This window comes from Ochlerotatus camptorhynchus, unplaced genomic scaffold (assembly GCF_037179485.1).
Source record: "Ochlerotatus camptorhynchus isolate MF236.1 unplaced genomic scaffold, CSIRO-AGI_Acam_v1.1 ptg000056l, whole genome shotgun sequence".
Classification (NCBI taxonomy): Eukaryota; Metazoa; Arthropoda; class Insecta; order Diptera; family Culicidae; genus Ochlerotatus; species Ochlerotatus camptorhynchus.
Window position 1 is genome coordinate 2,617,429 of NW_027040546.1, and position 24,824 is coordinate 2,642,252.

At 41.7% G+C, this 24,824-nt stretch overlaps 4 protein-coding genes and 1 long non-coding RNA gene across 10 annotated transcripts in view; 3 read left to right on the top strand and 2 right to left on the bottom strand.

The window, feature by feature from the left end:
- CASK (peripheral plasma membrane protein CASK) overlaps positions 1-491 on the top strand; it is a 225,635-nt gene extending 225,144 nt beyond the window's left edge. For all 6 annotated transcript variants that reach the window (XM_065239567.1, XM_065239570.1, XM_065239571.1 and 3 more), the window contains one exon: positions 205-491. In XM_065239567.1, coding sequence (XP_065095639.1) covers positions 205-384 — 180 coding nt within the window. In that variant the 3' untranslated portion in view covers positions 385-491. The remainder of the gene's footprint in view (positions 1-204) is intronic.
- Positions 492-2,525: 2,034 nt separating this feature from the next.
- Positions 2,526-6,530, top strand: LOC135717487 (uncharacterized). The gene is made up of 3 exons (XR_010520317.1): positions 2,526-3,808; positions 4,113-4,953; positions 5,296-6,530. It is a non-coding gene; the product is annotated as an uncharacterized LOC135717487 (long non-coding RNA).
- A 2,162-nt stretch (positions 6,531-8,692) lies between these two features.
- On the bottom strand, positions 8,693-9,607 carry LOC135717482 (mitochondrial inner membrane protease subunit 1). The gene is made up of 2 exons (XM_065239587.1): positions 9,404-9,607; positions 8,693-9,349 (listed from the first exon to the last, which is right to left on the bottom strand). Exons 1-2 carry the CDS (start codon positions 9,503-9,505, stop codon positions 8,762-8,764), a joined length of 690 nt encoding a protein of 229 aa, XP_065095659.1. The 5' UTR covers positions 9,506-9,607; the 3' UTR covers positions 8,693-8,761.
- Positions 9,608-11,107: 1,500 nt separating this feature from the next.
- Positions 11,108-14,434, top strand: LOC135717462 (uncharacterized protein K02A2.6-like). The gene has a single exon (XM_065239550.1). The coding sequence runs from the start codon at positions 11,108-11,110 to the stop codon at positions 14,432-14,434; it is 3,327 nt and encodes a 1,108-aa protein (XP_065095622.1).
- A 1,627-nt stretch (positions 14,435-16,061) lies between these two features.
- LOC135717463 (uncharacterized protein K02A2.6-like) lies at positions 16,062-17,183 on the bottom strand. The gene is made up of 2 exons (XM_065239551.1): positions 16,996-17,183; positions 16,062-16,632 (listed from the first exon to the last, which is right to left on the bottom strand). Exons 1-2 carry the CDS (start codon positions 17,181-17,183, stop codon positions 16,062-16,064), a joined length of 759 nt encoding a protein of 252 aa, XP_065095623.1.
- Positions 17,184-24,824: the final 7,641 nt, after the last annotated feature.

The following is a 24,824-nucleotide window of genomic DNA, read 5'->3' on the forward strand; positions in this document are numbered from 1 at the left end:
AATTTGCTGACCCTAGAACATCGTATACACATGGAATTGAAACTTAAATGATATGCATAATCTCTATGAACCTATTTGGAGTTGTTTCGTAACTATTTAACCATATTTCAAGTCGGGCACCTCAGCTAGTTTATTTACAAAACCTAAAACATGCCTCGAAACACTAATAAATACATATCCCTCATTTCTCTTCCATCCCACCAGTACGACGGCAGCCTGGAGCGTCTGGCGAAGGAGTCGGACATGCTGCGTCAGGCCTATGGGCACTTTTTCGATCTGACAATCGTCAACAACGACATCGGCGAAACGATAGCCACGCTCGAAAATGCGATCGACAAGGTGCATTCCACGGCCCAGTGGGTCCCGGTGTCCTGGCTGTACTGACAAGATAGTGAGCTAGAATGTCCGGCGTGCTTGGAGGAGGAATGCGATTGTGACTGTGACTGCGAGCTAGATCTTAAGTAAGGCGTACGGGTGCCGGTGTGTATGTGCGCATGTGAACGAAAGAGCTAATATTACCCCCAAACAAGAACAACAATACAACAACAGCAGCAGCACTAGCACTACTTCAACCGAAAGAAAAAAAAACGTTACAAAAAAGAAAAAAAAACAAAAAAAAATACAAAAAAAGGTTTTTGGGCTCAGTAGTTAAGACACGGCAACCTTCACATACACACAAAACAAGCAAAAACACACAGGAAAACTATAATCTTGCAGATACAAAAAAATGAGTAAGCAAAAATTGTACTTGATTAGAGCAGATTGTCACCCAAGTTGAACCATGGTTTACTACAAAAGCGATACGTCTGTATGGGACAAGTTATATTGAAAAAAAAGTTACGAATGTCTAGTTATTGTTTTAATAAGCAAAAAAGAAAAAAAACACAAAAACATAGTATATCTATCAAGTACTCTGTCAACACGAAAAAAAAACAAAATGGCTGATTTTATATCAAAAGTACATTTAATCACAACAAGGCAGCATTTAGAGAAACCCTCTTTTTACTTAATCCGATTGGAACCGTTACCCATTTACGAGAGTCTCACTTCATTTCAGTTAAGTGTCATCACCGATAGTAGAAAAAAAAATCAAAACAAAAGCATTTACCCTGAGAATAACGAAATCCAAAAGAAAAACCATCAAATTTCGCATTTGAATGTTCAGTTGAGTTGACTGAATATCTTAAAAAAAAATATTAAGGAAACATGAAACGGCACAAACAGATGCACTTCCCAAAATGGCAATGCCCAACTTTTCCACACACCGAAAACTAAAGGCGAAAATAATAAAAGCCAAGGGGGAAACCTTACTTAAAAACAACAAGATTAACTAGGAAGAAATAACGAAGTGATAGAGATAAACATTAAACAAACAAAAACAAACCAAGCGCAAAAATCCGCAGAGCAACAGAAAGCAGAAGACAAGCGAAAATGGCAAACGGCAAAACACACACACACACACACAAACAAAAAGCCAGAAGAAAGAGAGAAAATATTAGTTAGACTTAATACTAACCAAAACAAATGTTAACATGATTATTAATAATTAAAGGTAACAGAATTATAATTAAAAGAAAAATGGAACGCAGAAGAGAACGGTGAAAGCAAAGCTAGACAAAAATGGAAACGCAGTAAACTAGAAGTGAGTGAACGTAGGGCAGGAAAGGGTGAGAATTAAACAATGGAAAATTAAAGCAAAAAAAAATGTCAACTGAAAAGAAAGCTAAATGAGACAAACGGAAACACAAAACAAAAACATTAAAACGTCATTCATTGATTCATTAGTTAAATCATACCAACCAACAGGGAGACAGACGATCGGAAAGAAACAACACAACATCATACACGCAATACTGACGGTAAAACCAAATTTAAGTGACAAAGTTTCAGAGGTGAATGGTTTAGGAAATTGGAAGTTGAGCAAACACTGCAACAGAACAAGTAGGCGGAAAGGTTTTAGAGAGAGAGAGAGAGATATAGGAAAACAAACAATGAAAATTCGTTCACTTTTCGAAGCTGGTTGTTTTGTACGGAAGCGTGGGAAAGCTGGTGTTTTATGTGAGAACAACAACGGATGCGATGGTGGTCTTCTTCAACTTCACGTTAAAAATTAAATTGAATTGTAACTACTTAAAAAATATGTTTGTATTATGTCTGCATTCTATTGTTGCAAATGATATTTTAGTTATAATTTGACGTTTCAAAGTTTTGATGTAACGATGGAACCCAACAAACAATTTGAGGCTGATTAAAGGCTGAAGCATATTTTGCCTGAATAATCATTTATTCTGCTTTCATTGTTTGTTGGAAAGTGATAGGTTGAAAGCTAATATGACAGAATTACTGATACACAATATCCCTTTATTTTGGTTACGACCATTTTCTGCTGGGTGAGATAAATTCATTCTGCTGGAGAAAGTACGCCATCGTGAACTGAGCATGGATCCCTTCCAGCAAGTGTTGCCACATTTCTTTCAAATTTTAATCTGCATTTTCGTATGGCAAATCTGTATATTTTTTTATTATTATCATAGGACGAATCTACGCAAATCTCCATTGAGTTCATACATAGTTCAAAAAGAGTTTGTTTAAAATTTATTCGACCAAAAATGCTTTCTTAAGAATCTATCTACAGAGAGCTCTCAACAACTGTATATTGAAGGGATCATTGAGCTATAGAAATTCACGTTCACTATGGTTCTGGATATCGAGTAAGTGGACATCGCGAGCCAGTAGACATCAAGTTATGGAGAATTTACTTTATTTTAAAAAAATCTCGAAATCAAACGAGCTAAGTGATTTGTATATTTTCTACCAGTCTGAATATACATGAGCATAATGAGCATGAGAATGATTGACCCCCACAGTTACTGCTCTGTTATTGCCAGATCAGCTGATATTACACAGAGAACCAACAGATGATGTTTGGGACAAACATTCCTCCTTAATGTGTAAAAACTGGAGATCTAATATTTAGCAATATCAGCTCCAGCCGTGTCCGAATGCAGGTCAAATTGGGAATGGGAAGGAATGTGTTGACGTGATACTCGCTGTGAAGGAAACCGAGAAGTCTCTGCGCTTCCACGATATATCGCTGAAATGTTGGATGAGGGGAAAGGTTTCCAGCAGGGATCATTTTGGTAAACTCGAAAAGAACTAAACTTATCTTTGTTTGCTTCTTCCTTCATCAAATGCCTCCAATGTTAACCAAATTCCCGATTTCCATTTGACGTTTGTCAGCTGCAAGCTTCTGGCACTTGAAACACTTGAATGAAGTCCTTCCTCGGCAACATGATCGCACCGAACGATGGGACGTTGAGGGTTTGGTGGCTTGACCGTGGTTCCAGGAACGATCTGGGGGATAAGGCAGAGACGTAGAGCTTGTAGCTCCTGCACTCGCTGATATCCGATGAACTTCCGTTGCTGTTGATTGGCCAACATCTTGAAGTTTGGTTTTGGTGGCGATCCGGAACCGGACGATCGAATCCAGGTACATCTATGGTAGTTGTTGATCGGATCAGCACCCAAGTATAAATACAACACCGGACGACGCCATACATTTAAAAAGTTAATCACAGGTAATCACTGGAACTTCGATTCGCGAAAAATGTGCTCCAATTACGAGACAAACTATCACACATAAGTTATTAATTTTCAATTTGTATAAAAAATTTCAAACATGACAGAGAAAACAAACGTCACGTCCGTATGCACACACAGCCTACTCCGATCTTCTCTTTTCTACAAGTCTGAAAATACAGGAAATTAAGATGCTGCGAAATTCTAGTACTACACTAGGAAGGGTCTAGTCAACAATCAATACGAAACTAACGATTTTAAATTGGCTCACCACTTTAGTAGCCTATTGGTCCCAAGCAAACGATTAACGTACCCTATTCTAGTTGAAATTCTATTACTACACTATGTTTGTTTTGATTCGCTATGAAAGTTTGACAGATAACATCAGGGGTGTGTGGATTCATGCAGAACATGCAGGGGTGAGTGAAATAGCTTGGGACTGCTTGGGACCGTTGTTCTGGTACTGAGTGAGCCAAAAATAATAATGATTTTCTTCGGGACCCAGTGGTCTTAGAGTTACCTCTATGGTCTAGTCGAAGACTAAAAAATAAATAAGACCGGCAACTCTGCCAAAAAACAGGAGACAATAACGGCAACGCCTCTACTGAGCAAAAGTGGAACCCGTGTATGATGGTGTGTGTTAATTCACGAGTTCATTCACATACATAGGTAGAAATGAGCCCTTTAGGGCATTCGTATGGTGCATTAGTAAAATGCATGCCTGTTCCGCACGGCTTTGTCACCTGGCCACAGCGGGGTGAGTTAAGTTGTGACGCTCGGCAACTTGGCACAGTACTCGCTGACTATTTGAATGTCATTGGCCAATCCGACACTGTTGTTATCATTCTCTGGAAGGGGTTGGTCGATTCCAAGAATTGTTAGAGCATACAGAGGATCACTATCCGATGGTTTCATGTTCTGACAACATCTTAAATGGAAATATATTCTTTATCAATACGTACCGTTTGGGATTGCAGTCCTTCAACCTTTCATATTCATTTTCTCCACCATTAGATCCTGCTACGCCTTCCGTGCGATCGTTTTGTATGTACCGGATCTTGCTTCTTCTTGAATCCTTGAATTTTCACCAGCTTCTAAATGATGATGGAAGCTTCCAATTCCTTATCATTGATTGCTTCCAACAGGCAAAATAAACAATATTTCGGATCCTCGTTCACAAGTAAAACTTACTTTCACTAGGTATCGATCCGAGTTTCAATCCTCTACTTGATCCACCATGACAAGTTTTTCGGTTTGGAGTCGGAAAGCCACCAGCTTGCTGTGATTAGGATACAAATTGCCGTGAAATTTTGTAGAGCAAAACAAAAACAACAACGAGTATAGTGTTATGATTATTCGATTCGGTGACGTTAGGTCGAGCCGGCGCCGGTGGTTTAGTGGTAAGCGTGACTGCTTTCTAACACCCCAATGGGTCTGGGTTCAATCCCAGCCGAGGTCGGTGGGATTTTTCTGAGGCATAAAAATCTCTGGTCACGTCTTCCTTCGGAAGGGAAGTAAAGCCGTTGGTCCCGGCCCATGTGTGTTTGAATGGGTGCGATATCCAACGCAGGTGTGGAAGCTGCCTTCCTGCACATTCGATTGCCGTCAATGGATGGCAATCGATGTCCGTCGGTGATTGGCACTAGATTGCGGAACAGAGACCAACGTTAAATAAAGGAAAGAAGAAGAAGAAGAAGAAGAAGAAGAAGACGTTAGGTCGCACACACAGTCACTATTTATGAGCAGTCTCACTAACACTTGTGCTTCAAAGTTCAACCTTTGATTGACAGAGGCGCTGTTATCAATGACGTTTGACATTTGTATTGTAGAAGGGAATTTTGTAGTTTTCGGTCTAGTATAAGAGAGGTGTGGATTCAAAACGAACTGCCTTGGCAACCTATGCCTATAAAAGATTGACCGATAAAATGAGGGGTTCGTGGATTTCCTATGTTTCGAGGGGTGCATCGATTAGCTTGGGACCGAAGAGAGTACCAGAGATTAGCCAAAAAGTTGAGCACGTTTCTTCGAGACCTTTTGGTCTTAGAGTTACCTCTATGTTAGAGTTACCTCTATGGTATTCCTTTGTTATCAGTTCATTATCGTACCAGTTCATGTCCTTCAGATCCATTAAATGAGTTTGCTTTATTGGCTCCGAAAGAACTACCATTCTTTTTAAATGAATGGCCGTTCTTTTGTTCATTTAGAGGAACTAACCAACAAACAATTTTAGCTGCAGATTAGCTTATACTGCCAAAATTTGCCTTATGCAGCTAATTATTGGCTGTATAAGCTGAGCTGCAGCTAAAATTGTTAGTTGGGTAGTTGTTTAGAACAGTTCGTGAACGGATTGCCCAACTCTACTCGAAATAGGCTCATAAAGTACGATTAACTCTTATTGATCACAAGATTCGAGCCAACTTAATGTATTTCAAAACAACCACTCAACAAAGAACTCAATGTGTACTACCATTGAAGCTTTGAATGCTACCCAACATGATTTCTGTATAATGACAATTAATGTTGACAGAAATCCGGAAAATGATTGAAAATCAGTTGCGGGTTGCAACAATTAGGTCACCACAGGCCCAAGAGTATTGAATCAACTGGCAGGGGATATTTTCGTAATTATGTTTATTTTCAATTCATAAAATAATTCCAAATGCTTACGAGAATGCCTTGCAGCGAAGACACCATACCAAATTTGCCAAAATCCAAGCGTCAGATATAGTAGCGCCAACAATCAATACGAAACTAACGATTTTAAATTGGCTCACCACTTTAGTAGCCTATTGGTCCCAAGCAAACGATTAACGTACCCTATTCTAGTTGAAATTCTATTACTACACTATGTTTGTTTTGATTCGCTATGAAAGTTTGACAGATAACATCAGGGGTGTGTGGATTCATGCAGAACATGCAGGGGTGAGTGAAATAGCTTGGGACTGCTTGGGACCGTTGTTCTGGTACTGAGTGAGCCAAAAATAATAATGATTTTCTTCGGGACCCAGTGGTCTTAGAGTTACCTCTATGGTAGCGCTGCGCTCGAGCGAAGGTGTAAGCATCGCATGCAAAAAATGAGCAAACGCATATCATTGAAAACGAGTCTTACTCAAAGAGTTAGTCACTTTTACTCATTGTATGGATAAATTTCTTAAAGCGTAAGTTACTCATGCGCTGAGTGACCTAAATTTTTATAAATTTCTCCATACGAATGCGTAACAGTGCCTCACAGCTGAGTTAAAGTGACTCACAAATGAGTAAAAGTGACTCACAACTGAGTAAAAGTAACTCACCTTCTGAGTTAGTTTCGTTTTCAGTTAATCCTTTCTTCTGAGCGCGGCAGATGACGCGATTGTCCTTTTTCATTGGCGTTGACGGCAACTCTGTAGCTCTTTACTCATGGTAAAATCCATAAGCAAACGTGCGTGAAACATAGCGGACTTCGTACTATCCTTTCACTCCATCGAAAAATCCCATAAGAAACTGTCAATCTTTTCTAGAAGAGCCAATTTTTCGACGGTGCCGTCAACGCCAATAGCGGTCATGTGAGAAAATGGAAGAGTTGCCAGCCTTATTGATATGTAGACTTCGCTTGCAGACTGCTTTTGGATTACAGTTTGACCACTATCAAGAATGCATTAAATTTGCTCAACTAGGACTCGTCGTTCCTTGGGCATTAACATTGTTGTTCATCTAAAATGAGGGGGTTAGAAGGAAAGGGGTGTAAGCGACATTGATCGACTTTCTCTTTCGTTAATAATTCAGCTGCAAACACATTCCTTGATTCGTATGCCGTTCTGGATGCTAGATGAGAACCTCCTTTATCAAACTATGTGGCAAAAATAGCGCAAAATCTGTTTATAAAGCTGTGGGTATCAAAAGAGAAAGTCGATGAAGAGAATCGATCAAAGTCACCCCTTTCCTTCTAACCCCCTCAAATTCTGTTTTAATGCAAATAACGAACCCGAATAACGATCAATTCTGCTGAGGTCAACATTTTTTTTTAATTCTGCAACATCAGTTGAAATTTATATATAGCTTATATAGCTTGATAGATTTTCGATTCTCATGTCAACTTCTAAATTCATAGCTTCCACTGCTTTTCCCAAACATTATAATTTCCAGTTGAGCTTCTAACCATTCCTGTCAGTTGATTTGTTATGTTTAACAAACCAGAAAACATAGTTAGAACTACTCATTTACATAATACAATCAACCGGCTTCAACGGCAGCTGTGCGTAATCGAGCTTCATCCTCCACAACACTTCCCCTAATCACAACAAGTAACGTCGTTTGTTGAAAGACTTTACTCAACATTCATCAGCAAAACTAAATGTTTCTTGTTTTCGGCTGATGGATGAAGATTATTTTCTACAAACAACCAGTTTCAGCAGAACGCGGCTAAAAACAAACCTAAACAAAAATCGATAATCCAGAGATGAAAAAAAAAAATACCGTTTCGAAATATGTAATCCATAGACAAAAGCAAATAGTTTATATATTCTTGAAATTCACAACCATAGAGGAAAACAAAAAAACAAAAAAACAACTAAAAACAAACCCTAAAAGGAAAGATACAATTTTCAGATTTAATGAAAATCGACAAAATTAGATAAATTACTAACGAAACAGCTCAAACGGGAAAAAACACCTTTCAACTGAAACTTGTGTACAATAAAAACAAACATACACACGCACGACATCAACAAACGAAAAAGTAAACAGCGGAGAAATTAAATTTGTTTCAATGATCAAAACGAAATCGTCGAAAACAAAAGCAAAACAGGCTAGAAAGAAAAAGAAGAAGAAGAAAATCTGATAACAAAATAGTTTAAAAACAAAAACCTTTTCGAACCGAGAATGTAGCAACTCCAAAAGTAATGACGAAACGAAACTAGATGAATCAAACCGGAGGGAAATCATCTGGCAAAAAAAAAACAGCAGAGGAATGAGCAACAATGAGAAGAACCCAGAAAACAGATAGTGTATTGTAATAAAAAATTATTTTATTAGTTTTTGTTTTTGGATGAGAAAAAATTCTAATAAAAATGAAGTTAATACAAAAATTTAACCGCACATGGCTTGGTGATATTGGGACGCTCGTTTTGAAGAATCCACCGTTGCAACCATAGATAATAATTTATTTTGAAAACAACACTCTAATAAACCTAGACTACTAACCCTAAACAAACACCTTGAACTCCGTCAGCGGCCACATCCTGCAGATTGCTCGACTTTTAACCAACCCTATCGGAACGGGTCCGTAATTTCGGGAATCGGAACTATTGTGAACATTGTCGCCCTCGATCCAAAGGTGACCCCTCGGCACCGTGACGATACTGGTCCTAATCTCCGGATGCGGAGGGTTCAGCTCCACATCCACCCGCTCATCCTGCTGGTGATGGTGGACAAGCCCGCCGGCATCCACCGAACCGGAAACAAAGTCCACCTTCTGTCGCAGTTTCTGTTCCATCCCTGCTTTGCCGCTGCCGCTGCCATTTGGAGGGCTGGATTCATCCGGCGAGGTCGAAACGACTGAGGTATAAATGGTGTACGTATTGGACAGTGGGTTCAAATTAAACGACGCTTTGGTCATAATTCGATCACCCGGCATCCCTACAATCCGCTTGCACACGTGCTGCACCGGATTGGTTGGACTTTTGGTAATTATTATATCGCCCCTCTGCAGATGGCTCAAGCGAGGACTGAGTCGATCCGTTATCAATATGTTGTTGGTGTAGAGCGTCGGTTCCATGGACGGGCCTACACACTGAAACAAAGCGGTCAATATCGGAGTGCGAAATTATATAATTTATCCACTTACCACAACAAAATCACCCAAATACTCAAACGTACAGTGAGTGATGCATCCATACTGGACAACGTAGCCGCAGACGCCGACTACCTTAGACAGGAATTTGAACATTGTTGCTTTCGTGGTATGCTTGGAATAACCAAAAACCGATCCTTTCAGTCCATTGTCGAGATTCGATACAATAACTCTAGTGAAGGTGGCTTTTGTTGAACTATCACAGGTGTCGACTGGTGAGCCAGCTGACATTGACAGGTTAGTTATCAGTTTTGTTGCTTTCTACTCTTCGCTCAATGTGAAAGCGCATGCGCAGGTACCGGTAATGTATGTGTATTTGTTTACCTGAACTTTTGTCTAGATGAGTGGCGTTACAAATTTAAATGCATCGTTGAATGGCTGGGTGATGTGGAGTCTGTTATATCGTTATATTAACCTTGATATGTATACACCTATTATAACATTACCTTGCTCGCGCACACCTTGTTTCGTACATTCCTTGTTTCCGCGCGAGCACTTTTCGAGCTGTAATTAAATTTCTCTCGCCATGACGACATGCGCCTTCTGCGCGAAGAAGTATTAATAAGGAAAAATAGAAGGTTTAAAAGTGTAAGCTGTTGTGGTTTTATTTCCTTCCTAATTTCGGCCGTCACAACAGTTCTGGCGACGGAGGATGGCGAATCCAGGTGTGAACCCGATCATAAATCCGGCTGCTCTTCCACCACCGAACTTTGCCGTCGATCCATTCGACAAACGAAAGTTGAAGTGGATGCGGTGGGTGGAACGTCTTGAGACCGCTTTCCACATCTACGGAGTAGCGGATGCGGAGATGAAGAAGCATCTCCTTCTGCACTACATGGGATCCGAAACATACGATGTCATTTGCGACAAAGTTGCCCCGGATGCCCCCCGTGATAAGACGTACCAGCAGATCGTGACTACACACCAAAAAATTCTGAATGTTACTGGCGATGTAAACATTCATACATGTAAACTTACTTTTCACGTAAACTAGCAGCTTGCAAGAAATGTTGCAAACAAAAGTGGACAGTTGCATACAATATATGGAATATTGCATGACATGTCTCATAAATTTACACGATCTATAATCTAAACTTCTATGATATATGACGCTCCATTTATGTGCATCATAGTAACGGAAATTTACACTACTTTTTTTTAGCTGTGTACCCTGGATGATTTCTTCAGCCCCCAGCCACTGGAAATCAGCGAGAATTTCCGTTTCAAGTGCCGCCGTCAGGGTGACAGAGATGCTGCGTCTGCCAATGAAACGGTAGATGAATACCTGGTAGCACTACGGAGGATTGCGGTTACGTGCAATTTCGGTGCGTATCTGGAGACGGCGTTGCGAAACCAGCTGGTGTTCGGGATCAAGCTGAATGACATCTGAAGCCGGCTGCTGGAGAAGCGGGAGCTAACCCTGAAGGAGGCCCGCGATATTGCCGTGAGCATGGAGTTTTCTCGTAAGGGAGGAGCAGAGATCGAAGGCTGCTCGACCAGACAGGAGGTACATGCTGTGCACCACCCAACAGGTAAAAAAGATAAAAAGAAGCCGAGTGCAATTAAAAGTGCGGGTAAAACTTCGAGCGATGGAAGTTGCTATCGCTGCGGGGACAGATCGCACTTCGCGAATGCGTGCAAACATAAGCAAACAGTGTGCTCGTATTGCAAATTGACGGGCACCTCGCGAAGGTTTGTATGAAGAAGTCCGCCGCCGCGAAATCTGACTCTCGATCGACGAACAAACCACATTTGGTCCAGACAAATTACGTGGACCAATCTGGTGATCGTCAAACCGTCGGGAGTGCGGTAGTGCGTGAAGTTTGTACGGTCGAATCGACGTCGCGTTGCAAGAAACTCGTGCTGGACGTGTCCGTGAACGGAAAGTACATTCGATTTGAAGTAGATACTGGTTCGCCGGTCAGTATCATCAGTGCGGAATGCCGGAACCGACTGTTTCCAACTACGCGGTTGCGTGAGTGTGATACGAGCTTGGTTAACTATTGCAATACCAGCATCGACGTGCTAGGTATACTTGACGCGCGTGTGGAATTCGCGGGAAAAACAATAACGATGCCGTTGTACGTTGTGAATTCCGGGAAGCACCCGTTGCTAGGCCGTGAGTGGCTGAAGGAGATGCCGGTGGACTGGAATAACATGTTCCAGGGGTCGAGTGTTGTGAATACGATTGCTGCTACTATTTCCCCGCGTCGTGATGCTGCATTGGAGGAGGTTCTGGGGAAATATCCGAAGGTTTTCGAGGACTCGATCGGAAAGATTTCCCACGTTCAAGCTAACCTACCATTGAAGAACGGTGCTCGGCCGGTGTTTCTTAAGGCATGGAAGATGCCTTTCAACATGCTGAAAGCGGTTGAGGACGAATTGGAGAAACTGGTTGCAGAGGGTGTGCTCACGAAAGTTAACTCCAGTAACTGGGCAACACCGATTGTGCCTGTGAAGAAGTCACAGAACCGGGTAAGGATTTGCGGAGACTACAAGCAGACCGTGAACCCGAACCTCGTGGTGGACAAGCATCCACTGCCTACTGTGGACGAGCTGTTTGCTTCACTAGCGGGAGGAATGAAGTTCAGCAAGATTGATCTCGTCCAAGCGTACCTGCAACTGGAAGTGGCTCCAGAAGATCGTGAAATACTCACACTTAGTACTCACCGTGGTCTTTACCGCCCGAATCGGCTGATGTACGGTGTCGCATCGGCACCAGCTATCTGGCAGTGGCAGATGGAGGCCCTACTGCAAGGCAATGATGGAGTAAGCGTTTTCCTGGATGACATCAAGATCACGGGTGAAAACGATGAAGTTCATTTGCGTCGGCTGGAGGAGGTACTTCGGCGACTGAATGAATGCGGAATTCGGGTGAACAAGGATAAGTGCGAGTTCTTTGTGGACAAGATTGAGTACTGCGGTTACTCGATCAATAAGGAAGGGATCCATAAGATCCGAAAAAAGGTGCAAGCAATCCAGGAAATGCCAAGGCCGATGAACAAGGACGAAATTCGGTCATTCGTCGGATTTGTAAATTACTACGGGCGGTTCTTTGAGAACCTGAGTACGGTCCTGTATCCGCTTAACAACCTACTGAAGAACGATGTTCCATTCAGATGTACCAACCAATGCGAAGATTCTTTCAAGAAAGTGAAGGAACAGATGCAGTCCGACAACTGCCTTGTCCACTATTCTCCAGAACTTCCACTGCTGCTTGCTACGGACGCTTCACCCTACGGAGTAGGAGCTGTGCTGAGTCACGTGTACTCAGATGGCACGGAACGTCCAATCCAGTTCGCGTCCCAGACCCTGAACCGTGTGCAGCAGAATTATATGCAGGTGGACAAAGAGGCGTACGCCATAATATTCGGCGTGAAGAAGTTTTTCCAATACTTGTACGGACGGAAGTTCAGCTTGCTTACCGACAATCAGGCAATCTCGAAGATCTTCGGAGAGCACAAAGGATTGCCGGTCATGTCTGCATTGAGGATGCAACACTACGCTACGTATTTGCAGAGTTTCGATTACGAGATCCGGTTCCGGAAGTCTACGGATCATGCGAATGCTGATGCCATGTCGAGAATTCCGTTAGGAGTAGCTGATCCCCAGAATGAGATTGAGGAGTCGGATGCTGTGGAATTGAGTCAAATCGATACTCTACCCTTGACTGCTGCCGAGTTAGGTCAAGCTACGGCGGGGGATCAGACGGTGCAAAAACTGATCCAAGGCATCAAGCACGGCCAGCTGGTGGAAGCGAAGGATCGTTTCGGAATCGAACAGAACGAATTCTCTCTACAAAAAGGATGCTTGCTTCGGGGAATTCGAGTGTACGTGCCTACAGTTCTCCGGAAACGTGTGCTGGATGAATTACATTCTACTCACTTCGGTACAACCCGTACGAAGTCGCTGGCAAGAGGCTATTGCTGGTGGCCTGGTTTGGATCGGGAGATCGAAGAATTGATTGCGAACTGCGCTGACTGCCAGTCAGTACGTGCGGAACCTGCGAAGATGAACCTTCATTGCTGGGAATCACCAAGTGAACCGTTTCAAAGGGTCCATGTTGACTTTGCAGGTCCTTTCATGGATACTTACTTCTTCATCTACGTGGATGCGTTCAGTAAGTGGCCGGAGATCAAAGTGTGCAGATCCATTACGGCCGAATGCACCGTAAACATGTGTCGCAAGATCTTCAGTACGTTTGGCATACCGTCAGTCCTGGTGAGCGACCATGGCGTCCAGTTTACTTCGGAAGTTTTCCAGCGGTTCCTGAAGATGAACGGTGTAGTTCACAAAATGGGAGCGCCGTATCATCCGGCAACGAATGGACAAGCGGAGCGGTACGTCCAGACGTTCAAGCAGAAATTGAAGGCGCTGAAGTGTTCCAAGTCTCAGCTCAACCTGGAACTGTCCAACATTCTTCTTACCTACCGCAAGATGATCCATCCGTCTACCGGGAAATCACCGTCAATGCTCGTATTCGGTCGACAGATTCGATCGAGGATCGACTTGTTGCTGCCGAAGAATGAAACTTCAAGCAAGGCTGACATTGCTGTGCGTCAGTTCTTGGATGGTGATCGAGTACGTGTTCGCGATTTCTTGTCGAGTAACAAATGGAAATTTGGCAAGATCGTCGAGAAGGTTGGAAAGCTTCGTTATACGGTGCGATTGGATGACGGACGAATCTGGGAGCGTCACATTGACCATATCGTCGGTGTGGGCGCTAATTTGCGGAGCGATTCGGTGGACCCTCCAAGGGAGGAGTACATTGAACTCGACGAACCTACAACTTCGGTTTCTGCGCCAGTGGCCCAAGCTACAGCGAATCCTGTCGAGGAAGCTACTGGTACTGCACCGGTGGTTCCTTGCGCTACATCTGCTGCTGCGACGATAATGTCTACTCCTGGATCCCAGGAGCGTTCTTCGACTGTCGTGGCCGGTCGGTCTGCTGTGTTGGAGTGTGCTCCGACGACTCTACGACGATCCAGCCGGGTAATCGTACCTCCCCAGAGATTGAATTTGTAATTTCTTTTGTATAACTTACTATAAATTTCTTTTTACGAGGGGGAGAAGTGTTATATCGTTATATTAACCTTGATATGTATACACCTATTATAACATTACCTTGCTCGCGCACACCTTGTTTCGTACATTCCTTGTTTCCGCGCGAGCACGTTTCGAGCTGTAATTAAATTTCTCTCGCCATGACGACATGCGCCTTCTGCGCGAAGAAGTATTAATAAGGAAAAATAGAAGGTTTAAAAGTGTAAGCTGTTGTGGTTTTATTTCCTTCCTAATTTCGGCCGTCACAACAGAGTCATATTAAAATTTAATGTTTTTAGGTTAATGTAAGGGTAAATGTCCCTATGTGTCCCTAATATTGAGCTCATACATTTAAATCTTAATGCATGTATGGGAATCTGTAGTGGAATACCTGTATAAAGAAAGAAAGAAGGATTAGTAATTTTCATTTTTATCGGAGGTGAGCCAGCCTCAGGCTGAAAGCCTCCCTAATAAAGAAAACCTAACCTAACTTAATTTAATTTCCACACCCTAAATTGCACGCTTTTCCTTGACAGATACGCTTATTTTGGCTTCAATGTCCAGAGTTCTTCAGTGTCTTTTACTAATACTCGACTGAAGAAACCAACCATCGCAACTTACCGAATATGTGTCTATAAATCTGGGTCAAATTTCACTTCGGAGCTAGGTGTTGGGTATCACACATTATTACGTTTGTACCGCCGATACCCCGGGAATGGCACTCCGAATCGAGCTAGGAATGTTCTCACATCAGGGTATTGAAAAGCGCACGGTTACACTAAATAAAACTACTTTATTACGCGACCTGGGGGGGGGGGACATGCTGTCAAATCAGCCTACTGATCATTCTTGTATGAAACTAGCTCCAAACGTAAACAATCGCTGTAGGTTTCTTATGGCTTGTTTACCTTTGGAACCAGTTATGCGAGGCATACGAGGTAGGCGACGATTGTTCGTATTTGACAGCCACCTCCCCCCCTTGTACGCGACACGTTAAAACCATAGAGGTAACTCTAAGACTAGAAGGTCCCGAAATAACGTGCTAAACTTTTTGGCTCAGCTCTGGTACCATAGAGGTAACTCTAAAACTAGAAGGTCCCGAAGAAACGAGCTCAACTTTTTGGCTCAGCTCTGGTACTATCTTCGGTCCCAAGCTAACCCTCGAAACATAGGAAAATCCACTAACCCCTCATTTTATCTGTCAAATTTTCATAGCGAATCAAAACAAACATAGTGTAGTACTAGAATTTCGACTAGAATGGGGTACGTTGTTCGTTTGCTTGGGACCAATAGGCTAGTCAAGTAGTGAGCCAATTTAAAATCGTTAGTTTCGTATTGATTGTTGCTGGTACTCTCTTCGGTCCCAAGCTAATCGATTCACCCCTCGAAACATAAGAAAAACCAATAACTCCTCATTTTATCTGTCAAACTTTCATAGCGAATCAAAACAAACATCAAGTAGTGAGCCAATTTAAAATCGTTAGTTTCGTATTGATTGTTGTTAAAACGGTACAAAGAAAAAGTATCATGGACGTAACATAACTAATGCAACCAGGGTTCCTTCCATTCATGTCGGGGTTGTCATGAGGTGCTGAATGCCATTAAAAACTCAGAAATCTGCGAATTCGGCGCTAGTGAACTGGGTACCGTTGTCGCTTACTAGAGAAACGGGCATACCCAGCCGAGCAAACAACCCACGCAGAATGCTGATGCTCGCAGCAGAGGTGATGCGGGTCGTTTGGATGATCTCGGGCCACTTGGAAAACGAATCGATAGCGAAAAGATAGTATTCACCTTCGATCAGACCAACGAAGTCGACGTGGACGCGTGGCCTCGGAGCGGTCGGTTTGGGGCACGGCACCGGTGGAGAGTGAGGAGGTGATCTAGCTACGGACGCACACTGTTGGCATGCTTTGACGAAGTTGACGATGTCGGCATCCAAGCTGGGCCAGTACACGTAGCTTCTTGCGATGGCCTTCATTCGCTGCATGCCTAGATGACCACGATGGAGCTGTTCGAGGTACCGTTTTTGATGCAGCGACGGGATGATGTCGTTCGGCAAATAGGATGCACCTATCCACCACGGAGAGCGATTCCTGTCTCGATTGGAACCGACGAAGGTCTGACCCGTCGAGTTTAGACTGGGGCCAGCCGTTTTGGACGTAGCGATGGACTTGGATCTGCTTGGGCGCTTTGCGCGACGACTCTGAAATTGAGAGGCAACACTTTAACCATAGAGGTAACTCTAAGACTAGTAGGTCCCGTTGAAACGTGCTCAACATTTTGCTCAGCTCTGGTACTATCTTCGGTCCCAAGCTAATCGATTCATCCCTCCAAACATAGGAAAATCCACTAACCCCTCATTTTATCTGTCAAACTTTCATAGTGAATCAAAACAAACATTGTGTAGTACTAGAATCTCGACTAGAATGGGGTAAGTTAATCGATTTGCTTGGGACCAATAGGCTAGTCAACTAGTGAGCCAATTTAAAATCGATAGTTTCGTATTGATTGTTGCTTTAACTGAATTAGATACAACTGACCTGAGATCTTCTTCCAGGTTGAGGCTCGCGATGACGTAGTCCTCTTTAGGCTTGACGTGCTGGTTGATCAACCGCGAGAGCAAGTCTGCGTTGCCGAACTTCTCGGTGGACACGTACTCGATGTCGAAATCGTAGGACAGCAAGTTGAGAGCAAAGCGTTGGATTCGCAGTGTAGACTGGAATTCCATTCATGGAACCAAAGATGTGAAGCAGAGGGCGATAATCGGTCTGAAGCCGGAAGTGCCGTCCGAAGAGCATCTTGTGGAACTTCGTAATGGCGAAGATGATGGCCAAACCTTCACGGTCGGGCTGACTGTAGACTTGCTCTGCCTTCGTGAGAGCCCTGGATGCGTGTTGGACGACCTTTATGGTACCGTCGGGGAACCTGTGGCTGATGGTTGCCTCGAGTCCAACGGAAGAAGCATCAGCAGAAACGATGATCTCCCGCTTCAGATCGTAGTGTGTGAATAGAAGATCCGAGGAGAGAATCTGTTTACACTGCTCAAAGGCTTTCTCGCACTCTGGATTCCAGTGAACCTTCGTTTCTGTCTTGAGGAGATTGTCAAGCAGGTAGCGTAGCAGACGCTTGTTGGGGACGAACTTGCCATAGTAGTTAATGGCTCCCATCAACGATCGCACACCGGTTTCATCGGTTGGAGACCTTGACCGGATCCGGGCGTAGCCCACGATTATTGACAATGTGCCCCAAGTAACGGATTTGCTGCTTGCGATACGTACACTTCTCGACTCGGATCGTGAATCCAAAATCTTGGATACGCTGTAGAACTTCCCGTAGGCTGCGGTCGTGCTCCTCTTCCGTTTCACCGCCAACGATGACGTCATTGAGATAGCCAGAGGTACCCTTGAGCCCGGCTAACATCGTGTCGATGAGCTGCTGAAACGCACCAGTCGCAATCTTCACACAAGGCGGGAGGCGGTTGCACAAGTAAAGGCCACGATGAGTGTTGATCGTAAGCAAACTACGGTACTGTTCATCGACTTCCACCTGCAAGAAGGCATCGGACAAATCTATCTGGCTGAAGATCTTGGAATTAGCCAGCTTGGCGAAGATGTCGAACGTGTTCTTTCAGCTCCAACTTCACTTTCGTTTTGCTGCACAAGCCGAGCTGCGCGCTGAAGACCTTCGGAAAATACGACTTGAGTGCAGCTGTCCACGCTGGTAATCCTGACACGTGACAGCAGAAGGTGTCCATTGGCACGGTCCTAAGGTTGAAACTGTCGATCAAATCGGATCCGAGTAACTGCAGCTGCTTCTCGGTGACACGGATGAGCTCACGTCGTGTGTTGCTTCCGATGGTGACGTCGCACTCGAATTCTCCGTCGAGCGATAGGATGCTGCCAGATGCCGTTTTCGCTTTCATCGTTGCCGAAGATAACGCAAGACTGTCAAGTTTCCGCCAAATCTCTCTGCTGATGACGGTGATGTCTGAGGCGGTGTCGAGTTGCAGGCGAATATCCGTTCCGGAAAGGCTAGCGGAAACAAATCTGCGTCGCTGCTGCACACTGCACACTGCACACGTCGACGACCTTGGCTGACATTGCTTGCTTCTTGCGCCTCACTCCAGATTTTCGGGACTTGGCACTGTTCGGGTACCCTCACGATGTCCGAACTAGTCACAGTCAGAACATTTGTGGTTTTTGTAGCTGCATTCCCGAACGTAGTGAAATGCACCGCAGAACCAACAACCCTAATTGGTGGGGCGCATACTGTTGCTGCTGAGCGGTCGAAACGGGAATAAACGGCTGCTGCTGGTGTCCATGGACCTCACTGATTACCATAACCATTTCCATTAAATGTCTCAAATCATAAATAAAAGGATTTAATATAATTCCATTTCTGAAAATGTATGGAGAGAACAAAAGTTTGAAATGGTAATGGTTCTTAACAACAAATTATTTGTAAGCTTCACTTAAAAAAATATAATACAGAAGGTTAAAACTTTATCACACAAACGTTCATGTAAAGTTCCATACCCATTTCAGTTGAAGTTTAGCAGGGATTATAAACAATGTCTAACCCTTTTTGGTAGGGTCAATTTATGGTTCGCGGTTATGCGGGTGGACTATTGATCATCATAACTCATAAGATGGCAAGGAGAGTCATATGCCCCTTTGTTGCAGTGGATTTTAACCCAGCATGGGAGCATTTTGCTCCGATTAGTGACATTTCCAGGTTATTTCATCATTTTCAAAAACTACTTTTTACGGTATGTTTTCAAAGTTTTCATGTATAAATGCGAACATAAGCAACTAAATATTGGTTAAGATAATTTATTCAACAACATGATATTCAATGTTGATTTTGATTTTAGCGAGAAAACACCTTGATTTCCTTAACTGATGCATTTTACCCCATGAACCCCTATCCGGTGCTCACTTTGTTATGTGAACATCATCGGTGATGCTCAGCGCTTTTGATTAGATGAGGAATGCGCCTGTCTCGATCTGAAAGTCACTATCTAAATTATGTCACAATCAGTGATGCCACAAATACAGATTATCAATATTTTGATTTTACGGATTTTTCAAATTAGTGAAAAATATTTTTCATTCTTTATTATAGTTATTAATTCCGATAAATAATCGTTTCTTACTTTTGAGCCGGTTGAATTTACTCTTCGACCCACTTCGACCACCAATCCCAAATCGCATTTTTTCTGTTAATTAAATATTATTTTATTATGTTCGGTAATTTTGAAAGGACTTCTGATGTTCATATCTCGATTACTTTTTCAAAGGGACGTATCAGCTTTTGTAAACAATGCATTTGGTCGTCGATTTGGCGTAACTTGTAGCTCGCCTAAGCATCCTAACACTACCATCAGATTGGGGAAATTTTCCCCTACCTGATAGTGGTGTTAGCACGTGTTAGTATGCGTGAGCGAGCTACCACTTACGCCAAACCGACGATCAAATGCATTGTTTACAAAAGCTGATACATCCCTTCGAAAAAGTAATCGAGATATGTTCTGAATTCTGGTTTCTCATTCGGAGGGATATTTGTTTCCTTTTCTTATTGTTTAAATAAAAAAAAGGAAACTGACTAGCAATGGCCGACCCTGGATCGAAACACGAAAGATCGATTCTTTTGGTTCGATTAATCGATTTTTTGAATCGATCTCAAACACGACGGTGCATTTGCATTTGACAGAAAAGATGATGCGTAAACCTCAACATAAACAAACGTGTCATGTAATATTAAGTGCTCCTAGACTGAAAAGTTCGTTGTTCGACGAAAAGTACGTTTGATTAAGCTATATTTTACGTCTGTTATGACTCAAACTTATGTCAAAATTGACGCTCGGATATGTCTTTCTCAGAGCACCTAAATTTACATGAATTTTTCTATGTGTGCAATCGATTATTTTTTACTCGCTGTGCTGTAATTTTTCCACAAATGAGAGTGCAGAATATGTTTGAAACGATGAGTGAGGATCCTCTGGAGGTGTTAATGCTTATATCGGCCTCGATATCAGCATGATTTAACCGATTATAAATATATTATTTTTCGGTTTGTTACTCGATTGAAAATTGGACATCCCTACATAAATGTTAAGCTTCATTTCAAATATACGGGTTCATCAATAATGAAACAATTTGAAAGGGACTGGCGCAAATCACAAATTAGGCCCCCACGGTTACTGAAATACATTAATTAATTTATCTTTATTAGGGAGGCTTTCAGCCTTGGGCTGGTTTGCCCCCACGGTTACTGAAATACATACCGAGTGCGCTGACCGGTTGGTGTAGCAGGCAAGAACGAGAAAAAGAAAGTTTGGTTGTTTTTCCACTAATTTGTTTCCCTCTTGCTTGCGCTCATTCGCTCATTCCATTTAAATGGTGCAGTAGTGTGCGTCGATTAAACATCAAAAAGCTCTATAAACGTCTCTCTGTGTGGCTCTCGTATAGTACTTTGCATTCTCTTCCACTTCTGTCTTTCACACGAGAAAGTCCCACGTCTCGCTCTGTCAAGAAAAATAAACCATCGAACGGTACCCGCATAAATGCGAACCATTACTTGATCATTCACAAAATGGTTAAACATTGCTTAACTTTAACTGAAATGGTTGTGGAACTTTACATGGACGTTTGGTCATAAAGTTTTAACCTTATGTATTAACATTTTTTGTAAGTGAACACACTAAGATTATTTCACCGAAATCTGTGAAATTTTACCGAAATCACAACAGCTAAGTGACAGTTAAGTGATTTTTCACAGATTTCCTGTAATTTTTCACCGAATACCGTGTGTGCATTCTTATAGGACCAATGTGGTTTGTTTATGAAATGTATAAGCCTGATATTTTGGCAAAAATGGATAAGTGAAACACATGAATAAAATCATTAATTTTTACTTTGACTATATGTTTAAGTATTACTTCTACGTGAAGTCAACGATTTACATAGTTGAAGATGCTAATTTCAAATAACAGACTGTAGTGGTTATTTTTATACGATAGATGGAGTAGATGAAAGCATAGAGTTGATAGTTCCGTTAGAATACGGCAGTGTGAAAATTGCATAGAAATAGTATTATCACAAACGAAGTGACAGACGGAGCGGCTCGAAAACTTTGGTGACTAACCTGCTATTGCAATTTTTCAGTGTACCACATGGCAACACCACTACTACTGGATTGTACCACATGGCAACACTACTACTAGATTGAACTAGCATTTTCACCGAATGTACTAGAATGTTTTGGTTCTATCTCGTTCGCTCTACTCAAAACTGAAATGCATAAAAAATGACAAAATGATACGCACTCTTTGCACACTGTCAAAGAATCATTGTACACAAAATCAACTTTGTTCAAATCAAAACAAAAAAACTAGCCCATCTGGTGGATGATGGCACAAGCTTCCAAGAAAATTCTATTACAGTGAACCACATTATTTAAATGGATTTCTTCGCCAGTTAGTCGTCTGTCACTTCGTTTGTGGTATTATCAAAGATGAATACTAAGATGAAACTGTCGGAAGAAAAACTTTCTATTTAACTGTCTTCTTTCACGGTCCCTTTCATCCAATGCGAACCCCCCGTATTCAAGGTAATGTTGTGGTTTTGCTGCCCCCTCGGAAGAGATGAAATTTTTCGCTCATTTTTATCAAAACAATCACACCAAAATCAGAGATGTCCCATTTTTTAATTACTCGATTAACAACTAATCGATTATTTTTTGTTCGTTGTGCTGCCGTTTCTCGATAACTTTTTCAAAGGGACGTATCAGTTTTTGTAAACAATGCATTTGATCGTCGATTTGGCGTAACTGGTAGCTTGCACACGCTTACTAACACCACTAGCAGGTAGGGGAAAATTTCCCCTATCTGATGGTAGTGTTAGCATGCGTGGGCGAGCTACCAGTTACGCCAAATCAACGATCAAATGCTAGGGACATCCCACTCTAAACTTTAGCTCCAATACTCATTAGGTTTTGTTAAATCTCTCTTAAGTATTTTTAAGTATTTTCAAATATTTTTATCTTGACGTTATTTTGATCATAGTAAGTCTTGGCTATAACATCGGTTTCTAGTGCAATTGTTTTTCATGTCGATGTCAAACATCACATTTTTACACGTGAATTTTGCAAAATGTCTACCGAAGAGCTACTGATTCATACTGATTGAATAAAATAGGTATTTTGAGGAGTTGAATATAATTTAATTGACTACTGCTACTACTCATTTTATATTAAATATTTTATTTGCAGACATCATTCAACGGGGCTTTAGTGAATTTCCTGTAAAGATGAAATAGCTGCTGGACGTACTATCATTTTCAGGTAGCCTAACCATAGCGCTCTTGAAGTCTAAATCTATATCACAATTGGAAGAAGACATGAGGACGATGACAGAGTCAATTCGGATACGGCACGATGTCAATTATGCAGACCTGTATGGGGACTTCAGTGAAATCCCGAGAACTTCCACCTGTTTACCCAATTGTTTGAGTAATCGGCCCTCGGTCCACTAACATTAGGTTTAAGAAAACTCTGTTAATCTAAAATTGAACTTCGGCTTTTTTGAAGCTTATGCAAAAGAGCTTTGACAAATAAAATACACAAATATATATATTTAATAAACCATGACTTTGGTTTACATTTGGCTCACTGCCCTCTTTCACATGTTTGCCTAATACTGAATTTGATCAATGGATTCAAATTAGTCACTTATCTATTTCTATCTATCCCAAGTAACATTGCAAGTTTTATGGAGGTTTTAAAGCATGCTTCAAGTCTAAATCATGGTCTAGATAACCCCTATAAAACCGAAATTGTTACTTGGGATATATGTAATACCTATCTACCCTTATTTTGATTGAAACAAATTTTCAATAAAAATACTTATGACAAATCTATTTCGATCCAAATAGGGAATAAGAGTGAATATCATAATGAAACTTGTTCAGAAAAGTGTGTTTGCTCAAATACTATCGCAAATATAGCTACTTAAAAAAGAGAGACGGGTACTTCAGGTTGAGAATCGGTGCAGCTGGAAAGCAGATTTTTTTAAATTTTCTCTTATGTCAGAAAAAAGACACATTCTCATAAACGGAAACTCATAATTGACCTTTCCTCTGAAGGTGTTAATCTCTTCTTTTGTATGATTTATTCACTAAATACTTTAACGCTCGCAATGCACAAAATCCAACCTGACACATAAAATCCCTGACATTGAGTAAACAAACATCAGTAATTTGTCTAGCAACCAGGGAAGTAATCTAGTACTAGGTATTTCTTAAGTAATTTTAAAGTATTTATAGGTATCTAAGATATCAGCTAGAAATTTATAAGTACATCGTTAGAAATACAAAGTTTAGAGTAAGATGCCCCTAGATCAAATGCATTCTTTACAAAAGCTGATACGTCCCTTTGAAAAATTCATCGAGATTTTTCCACCAGAGAGAGTGCAGCACATATTTGAAACGATCGGTGATGATCCTGTGGAGATGTTAATGCTTATATCGGCATGATCTAACCGATTATAAATAGTTTACTTTTCGGTTCGTTAATCGATTAAACGATTATTCGAATGAAAATCGGACATCACTAGATGAATGTGAAACGTAATTTCAAATATAAGGCCGTTCATAAATAATGATACAATTTGAAAGGGACCGGGGCTAATCACAAATTACATCTCCATGTTAACTGAAATAAACACGAGTGTTCACCGGTTGGTATTATAGCGAGCTAGGACAACTTTTAAGGAAGGTACAAATCGGTTTTTTCCCAGCTGGGTGCTATGCCGCCATGTTATTGAAAGCAACATCTAAAACGTCACAATTCAAGTGTGAACTGCAAAAATGGCGTGACTGAACTGTCTTATTTTTATCAAATGAATTATGTACCCTTTTATGCCATATAAATAGTTGACTTCGGGGTAGAAAATCAGAAATAATATTTTATAAGTTTTTAGTTTATTTTTCACAAAATGTAAGCAAAAAAATAAGAATATCTAAAATATCAGTCACGCCTTTTTTGAAATTCTGGATTGAATCTTCTATTTGTTTACAAATTATGAGCTGTCAGTGGGGCCCATGATTCGCGGGCCCGCAGCGATGTTAGCTCTTTTCAAGGCAAGGCAAACAAGATAGGGCTGCCACCGAGGCTGCCACCTAGCTGGTTTTTTCATCTCTCTTTACCAAACTCCCCCTTTGGAGAGGGATGGTGAGGGGTGTCCCCCCATCATTTGACGAATACAGCGCACTCGATGCGACGTTATGTTTAACGTACATAACGAGAGTAAAATCGATTGTCGCGAGTTGGTCATTTCGGTTTTCAAGTCTAGCGACAATATATGTTTGTA